The sequence below is a fragment of the Oscarella lobularis genome, chromosome 15, assembly GCF_947507565.1.
Source record: "Oscarella lobularis chromosome 15, ooOscLobu1.1, whole genome shotgun sequence".
Classification (NCBI taxonomy): domain Eukaryota; kingdom Metazoa; phylum Porifera; class Homoscleromorpha; order Homosclerophorida; family Oscarellidae; genus Oscarella; species Oscarella lobularis.
In genome coordinates, this window is record NC_089189.1 from 1,404,212 (window position 1) to 1,419,228 (window position 15,017).

General features: G+C 49.4%; 1 protein-coding gene across 1 annotated transcript; it reads right to left on the minus strand.

Moving 5' to 3' along the window:
• Positions 1–3: 3 nt before the first annotated feature.
• On the minus strand, positions 4–14,825 carry LOC136196207 (uncharacterized). Its single transcript, XM_065985724.1, has 4 exons — positions 11,833–14,825; positions 7,235–11,777; positions 7,022–7,180; positions 4–6,966 (listed from the first exon to the last, which is right to left on the minus strand). Exons 1-4 carry the CDS (start codon positions 14,626–14,628, stop codon positions 179–181), a joined length of 14,286 nt encoding a protein of 4,761 aa, XP_065841796.1. The 5' UTR covers positions 14,629–14,825; the 3' UTR covers positions 4–178.
• Between the last annotated feature and the right edge of the window lie 192 nt (positions 14,826–15,017).

Sequence of the window (15,017 nt, forward strand, 5' to 3'; positions counted from 1 at the left end):
CTAAATGCATTTATTCCCCGGATAACCCAAAAAGCACATGGCAGAGAACTACACCTGCGAATGCGGACGAAGGAGCGTTTCCGCGGATTATAGCGAAACAATAAGTACACAGAGTGATATAACCTACCCTTAATTTAAAATTTCCATCATGATAGAAAGAGAAATTACCTTTTGTTCCCTAATTTCGCTTCAGAGCTACCGACGTCGACTTGTAGGCCAGTGTGAGCATCATTCCGCCTCCTCCGTTTACCGTTACGGCATCAAAGGTTCCTGCCGCCGCGCCAGAACCGAAAGTCAAAATAGGGGGACCTTCTTCTCCCGGAAGCAAAGCGTCTGTCGCGTTCCACACGACGTGCACAGTTCCAGCAAGCAAAACACTCGTAGCTTGCGTACAATCGAGCAGGGAGCTCACAAACCGACCTTCGTTTTCAATTACGGTCACCGTAAGGGTTCCTACAGAACTCTGACTGAAAGACGATCCGCTGCCCAGAGTGAGTGGTCGAACGCCGGAAGATTGCAACGTTCCCGCGTTGACGAAAGTGCCCGAGATTGCACCGAAGCCCACAATCAGTCCCCGATTTGTCATCGTCTTGCTAATCTTCAACGTCGCGCCGTCCAACGAAATTGTTCCCGTATTTTGAATATCGACCGAAATGGACAGTGCGGCATTTGCGACGGACAGGAGCCCTTTGTTGTTCACGTGACCGCTTCCTCTAAGTTGCAATACCGTTTGGAAATTGTCAGTGACGGCAATCATTGAGCTGTTTGTATCAACGAGCAGCTCTCCCGAGACTGTCAGGGCGCCAGCTTTCCATTTGATAACTCCGCGATTGATCAGAGTCAAATCACTATTGATCTGCTTAGTTCCCGATCCGTCAATTAGGAGAAGACCTTCGTTGACGAAAAAGTCCTCTTTGCATTCAAGTGGCGTCAGCACGCGGCTCGATTGAGGACTGTAAGCTGTGCAAGCGCCTGACGACGACGAAGAGAGAGCGCCGGTCGTCCAAGTACACGTTCTCGTGGAGAAAAGCGGGCCATCGATGGCGACGTTTGACGCAACGGTCCAATCGACGTTCACGCGACCGCCGACGCGAAGGTTGGAGACCGTTCCAAGTCGATCAGGACCGTTGAGTGCTGATCCGTCCACTAACCACGGCGACGACGTCAAGTCGATTTGTCCTGACTCAATTTGAAGAAGTTTGTAATTACGAAAGTTCGTCGCCAATTGACACGTTTCGTTCTCGTGCAGTCGACACGTCAAGACGCCGAGATTTTCGACGATGCCGGCGCCGACGATTCGTCCCTCGCCGACGATCGTTACTCTCCCCGTTTTTTCGTTTCGCAGTCGACCGTTTGTGGACACGTCTACGGAGTCTTTAAGGAGAAAATCACCGAAATTTTGCACTTGATTTGCTATGCTAAACGATTGGCTAATCGAGCTAAACTCCGTCGTCATGCGACCGGTTTCCGCTATGACGACGATTCCCGAACCGGTTATTGATCCGCTTACGAGCAACAGGTCGCTCGTCACGTTGGCCATTCCGTCGACTTGCATTGGGCCGCCATTGATTGTTACCGTGGCGACAAACGTCGCGCCGACGACGTTGCGAGGGATTTCGATTCTGCCGCCCGTCGACACCGTCAGCGGTAAAACGAACGGACTCGGCGACGCTAAATGGAGAACCCCGCCCGAAACAATTTCCATTGACCCTCGTCCGACGATGATTTCAGGTCGACATTGGAACCTGTTGCCGCCGACGAGAAGTCGCGCTCCTTCAGCGACGTACACGCGACCGCCCGTACCGTTGCACAGACCGCCGCGGTTCAGTCGAAACTGGCCGACGTCGACGGACACTTGACCGCCCGTGTTCACGAGTTGAGCCTCTAAGGTGAACACTTCGAGCGAACCGCTCGTTTCGACGACGAGTCGTCCGTAGTTGAGCAGAGTCGAAGTGCCGCCGATGCGCCCGATCGTTAGGGTCGTCGTGCCGTAGCGACTGTTTACCAGTCGGGCGTCCTGTTCGAGATATAGACCCGACGACGACGACGACGACGAAACGACTGCTTGCATGCGAGTAATGAGGTCGGCTCGCCGGACGATGCACGTTCCACTTGACGAGGCAACTGTGAGAGCGTCCGTTACGTTGACAAAGAAGTATCGTCCGGGCTTTGACGTGTCGGCGTCGATGGTGCCGCGACTGAAAATGAATTGGCCGACTGTGAGTAGCGCTCGCGACTTTGGACGACCGCCTTTGAATGTCGACGACGACAACATGAGGAGTTGGCCAATTTGAAATTGTTGGGGAACAACGACCGTTCCACCTGACAGCGTCGCTTTCAGAATTCGAGTGGACGCGTTGAAGCGAACGAAACCGTAGGAAGAGACGCGTAGGAGAGAGAAAGGGCGCAATTTGACCTCTTCGTGTATGAAGACGTTACCGCCACTGACGACGAGCTGCGAGAAGGTGACGTTGGAAGAATTTGCGAAAATGCTCAGACGGCCCGATGTCACGTACACGACACTGTCAGCGTTGCAGTTTATGACGGCACTGTCGTCAAAGGTGTGATCGCTACCACTGAATTGAATAGACGTTTCTGGTTCGAGTTGTAAGCCGCTATTTTGGTGCGACGAGCGATGCAGCAGCTGGATTTGGCCGCTTTTAACTGCAATCCAACCGTTGTTGTCAAACTCCGGGTTGAAAAACACTTTACCTCCGCCAACGTCAACGATGAAAGTGCCGTTGTTGACAAACTTGCCGTTCACATTGTAGACCTTTGTTCCCGCCGAGTCAAGAACGAAAGTACCGTCGCTGACAAGTGTTGCTCTTCGCAACGTCAAGTAGGCGAACGTTTCAGTGAGTGTAGCTCGTTTTTTGAACACGACCGTTCCGTCTTCTATCGTTGTATAGCCGGCCTTTGTAAGTCGAGCGAGACAATTTACAACGAACCACGGCGACGATTTTCCGCGAGCCTTAATCCTTCCCGAGAGCCAGTGGAACTCGTTTACGTCGACAAAACCGTTGTCACTGGTTTGAACCACATAGCTGTTTTCCATGTATAGACGAGATGCTCGAAGTCGAGCCTTTAGTTCAACGGTTCCAGACGAAAGTCTCATCTCCGTTCGGACAAGCAGTCCCATGAGCGTGTTGACGCGGAGTGTTCCAGAACTTACAGATAACGAGTTAAAAGTTGGTTTCTGCGTGGCTGTATCAAGGTTAAGCGTGGATGTCAATAGAACGCTCGAATCAGCGAAAGATACGTTGGACGTCGGAGCAAAGGTAGTTGTACCACGGAGCTGCACAGAGGGACCTGGGGCGGCGTCGAACGTTCCGTTGTGAACACTTGTGCCTGAAAGTCTCAATGTTCCCTTTACAACGCTTAGACGACCGTTGTTTGTTACATCAACGTTCATTGTGATAAAGGCGAGTTCTCCGCCGCAACGCAATTCGCCATCAATTAGAATCTCGCTCCCACTTTGGCCGTTGAACGTTTGCGACGTCAAGACGCTTACAATGGCGTAGGATGCGATGTCGATTACTGCACCGTTGTACAAGTTGAAGTAGTTATTTCCTCCAAAAATGGCCGAGTTTTCTATGACGAAATGGACACTGTCGAGCGACTGAGAGCTGCCGTGAACAAACAAGTGATCGGCGACGGTAAATGTTCGCTTTCCTTCTACTCTGGCGCTTGTTCCCCATATGAAAGTCGTCACTCGAACGTCATTGTCGCCCCTCATCTTCGCCGAGTGCCCTGACAGCTCCAATACGCCTATCGTCAGCAGACTTCCCCCGGAGGTAGCAGTGAACGTTCCCTGAGTGTTAACAAAATATTCGATGTGGCTCTTGTCATTGGTTGTAAGAAAGATCCTCGGCCACAGCCCCGTCAGCTGTGTTAGCTCGACCCGACTCAAATTTACATAAGTCGACGACATACGCAACGTTCCTCCAGACACGCGTACAGTGCCGAAAAATCCTCTCGACGTGGAAAGAACTGAGAAAATGCTCACCGTACCTTGTTCAACTTGAAGCGTTCCGCTTCCGCTAATTGTTGTCGTGTTGGCAAACTCAAAGTGAAACGATGTATCAACGATAAATTTGCTTGAAGCCAGAGGAATGCTTATGCTTCCCGAGTTCCAGCCGCCTTTGGGGCCGGAAAAGCGAGCGATTCCTCGGACATTCAGTTCGTTAAGATTCTCAAAGGCAGTTCCGACGTCAACAGTGTACCCGTGATGAACAGTTATGCGACCGCGATTGATTAACGCTCCAGATCCTCTCGGCGAGAAAATGTGCGGCAAATCGTACATGTCTGCATCTCCTTCAACAACGAAACGACCATCAACTTTTAGAGTGTATCGAGTGTCAAAAGTGGCAGCTCCTTGAACAATAACAGAGCCAATGCCTGCGTATCTGCTCCATGCACCTCCTACGACTTGGAGAGTTGAGCTGCTTAAGAGTGTTATACTTGTGTTTGAGTTTGCCATAAGCAAACTGCCGGAATTCCATTTCAATGACTTTTCAATTGCGCAATTCTGAAGGCATTTCAGCGATCCATATCGTTCCAAGTACACGACGCCGAGTGAAGGCAATAAAGGGCTGACGTCAAGAACAACAGACGCCCAAGACTGTATTTCTAACTGGCCAGAAAGAGCAACTTGGTTGCCAGCGATTTCAAGCGAGTTGCGCGACGACGAAAGAACAGCGATAACGCTATTGGGATCGGAGAAAATCTTTCCTTGCCACAAGTTTCTACCGGACAGATAAAGACGAGAGCCGTCCAAGACTTCGATCTTACCCGTAGACACCGATCCTGAAATCCAAGCATTGCCATCAAAACTGCAGTTACCATTGTTAAGAAGGTGAATACCGACGACGTGCCCAGTGCTTCGCGTTAGCGATCGTTTGAGGGTACGGAAGACGAGCGTGCCATTGTTGGCTATCCGTCCCCCGCTTCCGGTTAGAAAAGGCTTGCTTGTTGTTGTTATTGCTGCGTGCGCCGCTTTCTCTACGACTATTTTTGCTCCGTTAACGAAAGACTTTGAGTCCGTGCCGTGTAGAAACATTTCGTTTCTTAGCACGAGTTGAACAGATGAGACGTAGGCGTAGTCGACGTCGCAATACTCGTTGACTCGCAACGTCGGCTGGCCCGAGATTTTGTAGAAAGCACTGCCGTATCTTTCGAACGAAAGAACGTCGACGTCGTGAGTTTGGTCGGACAGTCGAACTGTTGAACGCGAACGGGAGACGCGAGCACGCTTGGCAGAAAGTCTGCCTATGGCCGTCAGAGTTGCGTAATAGCCGACGCTCAAGTAGTCAAATCGAATCTCACGGTGCGTTGTTACTGCGCAGCTCGAAGCTGTTAGCGACTTAACTTGTCCTGTTGTGTTCAATGTCAGTTCTCCTCCGTAGATGGAAATGCTGCTTATCGGGACAGCCAGTGTGCCGTTGATGACAACCTTTGAATTCGATCTTATCTCGAGCGCACCGTATACGGTTAAATGCGACGTCGACTCAAAAACGCTTGATCCACCTCGCACAGTGAGCGTCGAAGTTGAACGAATCAAACATTCATTGCGGTTGGTGATGCCTCCGTCCAAAAAAATTTGTTCGCTAGTGAATTCAACTAGACCTTCATTGACCAGAGGAACGTCAATTTCAAGTGTTGTTACGGAGGCGACGTCAAAATGCGAACCCGATGCCACTATAAAGCGCGACGCTCCTGTCATGCGAATAGCCAAGTAACGTCGATAGTCATTGCCGCTGCCGGCTTCGATTGTTGAACCACTGAAAGACACGAAGTTGATGAACGAGAGTCGTTTCTCTTCCCAATACGAATATTTCGACGGTCGCAAATAAAGTGGGCCCTGTACGTTCCACTGCGAAGTAGGAGACGAACTCGAGATCTCTCCCTTAATCCAGTGCATGATGTCCGTCACGTTGACGTTGCCACCCACGGAAACCAAACCATCGGTTAAAGTGAATTTTCTGAACGTCATGGAGGCGGTCAGAGTAAGGGTAGCTAAATTCTCGACTACAGGTACATCGAGCTGCGCTCCACTTTCAACTGTTACGCTGCTCGTGAATGACAATCCGCCAAAGCCCGAAACATTGGCGTTTGAGCCGAAAACTGCTGTGGTGGTCGTGAGAAAGCCTCCGGTTCTTATTTCTACTGTTCCATTGATGACAGCTGACGTCAGCTGCAATTTTGTATCACGTTCAATGATTATCAGTCCCGTGTGGTTCAGCTGGGATGCTATGTAAAGGGACAGTACTCTCGATGCAATGCAAATTGTTCCATTGTTAATAATTTGCGATACTCCTTGTCCAAAGTTTTTTTCTGCGTATAACGACAACGAGGCGTTTGATAGAACGCGGAAGACCTTGTTTGTACCAAAATAGACTGTTCCTTGGGAATGATACGCTTTGCCGTACAAACCAACGTCGGCGTTAAGAGTTTTCACGGTTGAACCTTCAAAAACGAATGATCCGTGGACATTCAATTGCCCACCTCCGGTCAACGATGACCCGGTCCAAAGAATCGTCCCGTATATGACAGCCTCGCCTGTCCATTTGAGAGAGTTTTGTACAGATATAACAGCTCCTTCAAAAACAGTCAAATTTACTGTTGTCACTCCATGACGGATGCTGAGCTCTGGTTGCTGATTTGCGCTCGATATTCCACCCACGGTCAACGATTGGACCTTCACAGTGTCTGAAGTCTGAACGACGAGTCGTCTTGGAATACTAATGAAAGCGTGACTGCTTGCATTGGGAACGCGTCCCGCACTCCACGACTTATTGTCTCCCCACATGCCGTTGCCTCTACTTTTCCAATACAAGTGTACGCCGCTTTGGCCTCTCCCGGGACATGCGTCCGTTATTTTCAGGCATGAGTCGGCAGATGCGCACCAGTGGCACGTAGACTGATTGTTGCACGGTTTCTCTAACGGGAAAACTTTGCATGCAGTCTCTAAGATTGGAAAATCAAGAGATGGCTAGACTCAGCTTATTTTCTATATGCTAACCTGACGAGCACTGAGCGGCGGCCAAAGTCCACGTTTGACAAGATTTTCCTGGGCTTTTATCATACGACGTTTTTGGTACACAAGTACCGCCATCAAAAAACCATACGCACTTGCTATCCTGAAGGCAGGCAACGCAACTGGCGTGAGAGCAGTTGTCGCCTGCGGAAGAAAGCCTTCAATTCATAACATAAGAGAAACTGAAGCGATGCATACCTGCAACCTTCAGTTTTGAGTCTGAAAGACCTGCTGCAATTCTGGTGTTACCGTTGAGCTTGAGCCCGCCGATACCCGGAAACGAGAACGCGCCACCTGTCCATCGAGCGAAACCGTTGACGACGACTGCTTCGGAGCATTCAAGCGTCCCGTCGCTCATTTCCAAAACGTTTATGGCCAACGCTGTTGCAAGTTTTAGTGTTCCACCGGAAATATTCACGCGTTCAATGCAAACGGAAGTTCGTATGTTAATAATGCCACCAGACTGAACTGAAATTGCGTTTAGGACTGCCGATGTGTAATTCCACAGAACTGTTGTCGTTCTGACTTCGACCGCTCCCTGGATGTTGATATCTGATTCGGCGCTGCTGATGTGCTGATTGCTCGTGTACATAAGGCTGCTACCTTTGTTGACTACTACACTGCCTCTGTCATCACTACTGCCCCTTAGTTCGAGGTCGCCGGTCTTCACTTCGACCGTCCCAAAATTTCTAAAGTAAATGTTGACGATGGCGAACTTCTGCTGAACCATTTCAATGCGCATTCGACCGTTATTTACTAACTCGCCGTCGTTTGCCGATGCCGGATTGCCTCCGTTGATTCGAACGTATGTCGACTGGAACGTGGCTGTAGCCGAAGAAGCAATCGTTAGCGTCGACTGCTTTTTCACGTCTATGGTACCGAAGTGAAACGTCGCAGTCTTTACTACGGTCATTTCGCAGTTGACGAGCTGCTTTGACGAATCTGTTGGAATTTCTAAATTGAAGACGGTGACAGAAGCTCGCTGATCGGAAGACGACCCAAACGTTCCGCTGCGAAATACCAGCGTATCAACGTGCGACGAACTGCCGCGGATAGTGGACGACCCGTCGACTGCGAGGCGATGAATGTGAAGGAATGGCTGAAGGCGAACGCTAGACGACTGTTCTAGCAGCAGAGAAGTTATTGTAACGTTGTTCTGACCAGAAATCGACAGGGTGGCACCACTAATTCGGACGTTGGCGAGGAGAGCGCGGCGGTTTGTGTTATTGGTACTCAGATCAATTTCTCCATTTGAAACGTATAGTTGACACGTGTCACAGAACTCTTCGGCGTTGATTTGACTTCTTCTGCTGCCCTTTATCTCGAGCTTCGACTCTTTGCCTACGATGGAAAAGCTGCCCTTCGACTTAACGTCTACTTGTTGAAGCGCCAAAAGGTTCAGTCGAGCTGTTGTCTTAATTTTTCCATTGTTTAAAATTGGAAGACTTACCACCGCTTTAGTTGAAAGGCTCACGGTTTCAATTATTCCCTCGTTAATAATGATTGATGAAGAAGAAAGAGGGTCTTGAGAGAACGATACGTAGTGTCGAAGAGTTAGATTGCCTCCCTGAGAAACTCTCAGTGTCGACTTTTCGGCGAGTATCACGGCTGTATTTTGATACATTCCCTCAATTGATGACTTGCCATGAAGAGATAAGGACGAGCTTCGCATCGTAGTTGATTTTTCCAAATTTGTCTTTCCCATTGAGCTCACGCTGACTTGAATCAAACTGCCGCCGAAAAACGTGAACTTGTTTCTAATGGCAATGTTTGTACGGCCCGTTTTTTCACCCAGCAGCGTTCCATCAGTTATCTTCAGCTCTTCACAAGAGAAGTTCCCTTTGACTTTTACTGTTGACTGCGATTCAATTGCTAAAGCTTTGGCCTTAAACATTTCCGTCCCGTTTTTGTCGATTTCAAGCGTTCCGCGGCTGGTAACCGACAGTGTGCCTTCTCCTGCTACGGAGCAAGAAAAGTGGGCCAGCCCGGCTATTTGCAATTCAGCTGCATGATCTATGCTGATAGATCCGTTTATTTGGCACAGGACGGTTCCGGTGATAGATGATTTTGATTCCTTCTCGATCAGGAGCTGACCAAAGTTGTTCAACGATGAAATCTTTAGAGAGTTTCTCGGACTGGCGGACACTGTGCTGAGAGACAACGTTCCTCGGTTCTCTATGTTCCCGTTACCTATTACTAAGGAATCGACTGATTGAGAAATGTTAAACACAGCTTCAGGTGAAATCTCCAAAACAGAAAGACTTGAAAGTTCTAACTTGCTCCCCACTTTTCCCGTCCACATGCCACGCTTCTTGACAACAAGTCGTTTACCGCTTACGACGTAGGCGCCAGACGGATTCAAGTTACTGGCTACGTTGATAAGATCTACACTAAACGGATATCTGTCAACTTGGCCACTTCCGGAAATAATTCCGCCGTAATAGAGAAATTCGTCAAGAACATCCACCTTGTCCCTAGCTGCAAACTCACCAGAGACCATGTACAGCTGATCGCTTACTATCACAGGAACGTGCGATTCGATTTTTCCCCCGAAAAGTTTGAGCTGTCCCACACGAAGAACGTCAGAATGGAGAGGAACAACGAGCAGCCCGTCAATTATTTCTATCGTTTTAAGAAACGTCGATTTGGACAAATCGAGATTAAGTGTGCCTCCTGACACAACGATGTGACTGACATTGAGTGAGCGAGACGATACGGTTGCTTTGCCTGAAATAGAAAGCCGACCTCGCCCCGAAATGACTGAGTCGGGAAAAGATCGAAAGTTTCCTGATAGCGTCAACTCGGTGCCGAAAGGGACTTCTATTTCTCCTTCTGTCATCTTCACGTTGCTATCTGTTGTCACTGCGCCGGACTCGACAATGACGAGGCCCTCGTTGCAAAGCGGTGTCTTCAGCGAGAAAGTTCCTGCGATTTTGAGCGTTCCGTAGTTGACTATGAGACTTGCGCCTTCGTACTGCTCACCCGACGCGCCCTGATGCGCAAGGACGGCCGTTGCATTTCTGCCAATTACAAATTTTGCGTGGGAACTCAGTTGAATCGATCCACCTATATAGGCATCGTTAGACGCGAATACGGTTGTTCCTGGATCGACGACTAAGTCCTTTGATGCTTTCAAAGCGACGAACGACCCGACGACGAGTTCTCCTTGGCCAGAAACTATTCCTCCGTGCCATACGCCGTCGCCTATGGTTGTGCTACCGTCCGTAGGACATGAAACAACTCCGTTCGTGACATTGGCATACGTGATATTTGTCTTTCCGCCGAAGTTCACTGTACCCGACGTTAGCGAGAGTGAATCGATTTTTACGGCGGACGTTGAAGAACTGTAGACAGCACTGGACCAGCCTGTTAAGACCAGTTGGCGTAGAGATATAACGGACGTCGAGTTGGGCGGCGGGGAGAGAACAACTGTTCCTCCCGTTAATCGTAGCGAAGATATTTCGACGTCATCACTTTCGATATTCAGCTGGCCCCACTGGACGTTCACCTCTCCGGAAGCCCGCAGTTTGGCCGTGTCCTTAAAAACATGACTTCCGGAAATAATCTTCAGCGTGCTGTTGCTGCTGGCCAGTTCGATGTCCCCCCATGACGTTACAGAGTTTTTCAAAATTAGAACACCTGCACCGAGTGCTCTAAGCGTGCCGCGATTTTCCGTTTCCGCATTTAGTGTGAAGGAGCCGGAGATCTTGATAAGAGGATTATGCTGAATGCAACCGTAGTTCGTCACGGACGCTCCCGTGGCCGTGTTAAGAAGCATGTCTGACTCGACGAAGATCTTAGCCTTCGACGTGACTGTCATTTTCGCTCCGTGACTGAGGCTCAGAAAGCTAGCGGACCATCTACTCGTTCCTGAAATTCGAAGTTGCCGAGAGATGAACTGCTTGTCGTTTGCTTCCACGAGGTCGAAAGAACGGCTTATGTTGAGGATGCTTCTTGTACTGCCAGATATCGAGCCCTTTTTCCACAGGACTTCATTTGCGGTGATGTCTCCGGTCCCACTGATTGTTCCGTCAATGATAGTCAAGTTTTGAACGTTCAGAGGAGCTTCAAGTTGCAAATGGGAGTCCCAGGATAAAGTCAGATGTCGAATTTGCAATGGATTATTTCTCTGTGAGAAAAGTGTCAATTTACTTTGTCTGCTCAAAGAAAGACTCTCCATGACTAAATTTTCTTCAATCGAGTGGATGACGATGCGCGAGTTAAAACGAAGATTTCCACGCAGAGTCAGAACGTCTATTGTCAAGAAGCCGCTGTTCAACTCCAGCGTGCTAGTGTTACTGGAGAACACCGCGCAGTTGGATGAAATAACGTGTTGGTTCGAGCTGCTTCTACTTGATATTTCTAGAATGCTGCTTTCTTGGAGTGAAAGGGAACCAGAATGGAACCGACTGTGCCCGTACAGGCGAAGACTGCCATAGTCCTGAACCACAAAATCGCCGTAGTTTTCAAGTACTCCGTACACAGAGAAAACTCGGCCGCTTTCAATTGTCAGTGTGCCTTTGTTGATAATGAACGAAGGTCCTCCGTTTTGATTCACGGGCGACGACGAGTCTACAGAAAAGCTAGCACCAGGCAAAACTGTGATTGAAGATCCGTCGTATTGGGCAAGTGTCCCAAATCCACGCCACGTTGCTTCATTTGCGATCGCAAGATTGACGTACTGCATGCTTTTTGTTCCGGTGCCAACGATCCTAAGTCTTCCAGCGACTTCCAACGTTGTCTACAACATCACAGAACGAGGGGTATTTTTTGGCATTCAAATTGACGATAATTACCTGACCGAAGATGCCTCCCTTAATCCAGCCGCCGATCCACTGGAAGTAATCGGTGATAGTTCCTCCGTTGGCTGCTGCAAACTCACCCCCGCCGGAAACAGTTAGTTCGTCCACGTAGATGCGTCTTTGTGACACGAAGGAACTCGTGCCACTGACGGTAACTCGACGAACGAAAACTGGATCGGAATCGTAAGTCCCAGCCATTTCGAGTGTTCCACCGGAGATGTCTATCGAAGATAAATTGCCGTCGGTGCTGATCGACGATGTTCCCGCAGTGACGCGAATAGTTTCCGTATCGATATTAAAAAGTTGAATCGCAGAAGAGGAGGATTGGGATAGCTGGAGCTCTCCTTTTCCAGACAGTCGAGATGAGTCGGACATGACGAGAGAAGCGCTAAGCGTAAGGGTACTGTTGAGGCCAACGACGACCTCTCCATCTAATGTTGATGCTCCTTTCAAGAAGAGATTGCTGTTAAGCAGAGTCATCGAGCCGTGCATGTGCAGAGACGGAACAATGATGAAAGTGTCCGCCATGACGTTGATATTACCTTGACCGATAAACGACGTCGAAAAGTCCGAAGAAGAAAAGGTCACAACGCCGATTATATTTGCCCTTGCGTCCGCTGCCAGTTCAAGAGTAGCGGCTTGTGAAAATTCAATGTTCATGTCGTATCCCTGCACTCGAGCAAAGTTTTGCACGACGAGATGAACATCCGTGAGCGACTTCTTTCTTTGGGTATAGACATTCAGCGTGTTTGCAGCAATGTGACGGCCACTTACAATGCCACTAGTCCAGCTGAACTCTTTCTGTATGGTCATAGTTTCTGCTTTTAAAGTTCCTGACGTCATTTGTACGCTTTCAGCGTCTATCTTGCCGTCTGCCCTCAGCGTGCCCCCGCTGACATTGAGCGATTGGACAATTAGCGACAGGTCAGAATCAAGTTGGCAAACACCTGAGAAAATCGTGAAATCTGTCAGTGTTAGTAAATTATTACTTGAAGCAATGTGGACTGATCCACCACGGATTTCAAGACGTGGCACGAGGACATTATAAATCTGAATTTGCCCTTCCAAGAGCGCGACTGTTCCGTTTCCCACGATGCGACTCTGACGATTTCTCATCGTCACTTTTCCGGCGAGTGTCAGCCTGTCTTCGCTCGCGATCTCGTAACTACCTTCCAAGCTCGAGGAACCGCGAATCTCCAACGTTGACATGAACTCCGATTGAACAACTACTCGGCCGTAATTGTTAAATTCGCTAACAGATATTAAGGTTTTTCCTGTATAATGCGTTGCAGTCTGCACAAGTCCCCAATTGTCTAAGATGGAGTGGCCTTTTGCTGCTTCTGTGATCTTGCAGCTGACAGCGGCGAATGTCACAACACTGCTCCGAGTAATTGTAAGACGCGTGTTGGCGCCGAGGACTAACGACGATGGCTTGCGAAAGACCGCCCCACCGCTGACAACTGCTGTTGAGACAAAAAGATAGACATACGACAAACCGGCGTCCGAGCGCGAGATCTCAACGGTGCCGCTTACTTGGAACGTTCCTGACCCTCTGACTGTGCCCGCCTTCCACAACCAGCGATCAGTCACGACGACTGAAGCAGAGACGATCACCTGACCGGTTTGTGAATACCATTGATACGGCGAACTCATGAAAAGGGATTTTGTCTTGACGTCGACTGATGTCGAAATCATTCCGTCTCCGTTTATAGACAGAGCGTCTATTGATAGAGAACTTCCGCTCGTATCCGTGTTCTCGAGTTGAACCGTTCCTCTCGTCACTTCGATGCTATTGATGCTTTTTATCACTTCGCTGGCGGAGAAATTAAACGTTAAAACCCCGCCGCTACTGAGAACTCTTGCAATGGCAGACGACTGGGCGGCTACTTGTGACGTTGCTCCGGATACAGTCTCCAGCGTTCCATCGATTTGAATCATAGCTTCCGGGAGAAATGCATGAGTTCCCGACATGAGAGTGAGACGCGAATGGCGACCGACGTAAACGCTTCCGGTGCATGTTGATGATTTGAGATGGAACTGAGCGCGCGATGTTACGTTGAGGTTGCCGTCGTTAATGAAATTCGTCTCCACGTAGCAGCCGTTGCCGAATCCTCGACACTCGAACATCCCTTCGTTTCTCACAAACGTGCCATCGTTTCCGGTCACAGTCGATACGCTTGTCATCGTAGCCGTCGCTCCACTCGCGACGACGATTGAGGCGCCTAGTAGGAGTTGAATTTGCGTTTTCCAATACATCTTGGAACTGCCAACAACACTGAGATGATCACTGACTGTCATTTCGACGTTGCTCAGGCGGGAAGTGGTGCTTATTTCAAAAATAGCTCTTCGAACGAATACCGTTATTTTGCTACCTATCCCTGTGAGACTCCCATCACGCCCACTGAAATCAGCGATGTCGGCGTTGCTCTGCAAACGAAGCTCTCCATGATAGCTGCGAACGTGTAGTGCTCCGCCAATTGCGCAAGGCCCGTTGACTGTTAAACGGCGGCGAAGTTCCAGCACAATGACAAAATTTTCAGTGCCGAAGACGCGGAGACTAGCAACTACTACGTCTTCTGAACTGACTACAATCGTGTAGTTGCCAGGATCAGCGATGATGACGTCGTCCCCAGCGGCGGGTACGCGTCCAGCGTTCCATCTTCCGGAATCGTGCCAGTTGCTCTCCGCCGTTCCCGGGCCGTCGGCTATCCACTCGATTGTGGTGGGGCGTACGACGGGGACACAAAACGTCAAGAGCAGGCAAACTCCGAGAGCGTGTCGTCGACGCATGTAGACACAGTTTCTCGATATGTAAGGGGCTTGGTCTGCGCAGATGCAAATTTAAATGGGGCGTTCCCTTAGAGATATGCTTTTCGCCAAATTGGTGAAATGGCAGCCTCACAAAAAGATGTGGCTTGCGAATTATTGTAAACTTCTGTTTCTGAAACCGTTAGCAGCGTTCTTAGGCCCGCTCAAGAAGGATGTGAAACTCCCCCATCCCGTGATCTTGCGCGACTCCCGTGTGGCGCCTCCCCCTCTCTTGGATTCTCTCACTGGTCTTTACTTAGTATTTTGTGTTTGAGAGAATTCTTGTGAGGGCGTGGGAGAAGAACGATTGAGCAGCTGCAAGCTGCAACGCTATTATTTTCAGGGCTATTATTGGGAAGCGCACGTGGGCA

Coding starts and splice junctions, on each gene's coding strand:
- LOC136196207 (XM_065985724.1), bottom strand. CDS start 14,628: ATGCGTCGACGACACGCTCTCGGAGTTTGCCTGCTCTTGACGTTTTGT. Junction 11,778..11,832: donor AGGGAGGCATCTTCGGTCAG/GTAATTATCGTC, acceptor GTGATGTTGTAG/ACAACGTTGGAAGTCGCTGG. Junction 7,181..7,234: donor CTCAAAACTGAAGGTTGCAG/GTATGCATCGCT, acceptor TTTCTTCCGCAG/GCGACAACTGCTCTCACGCC.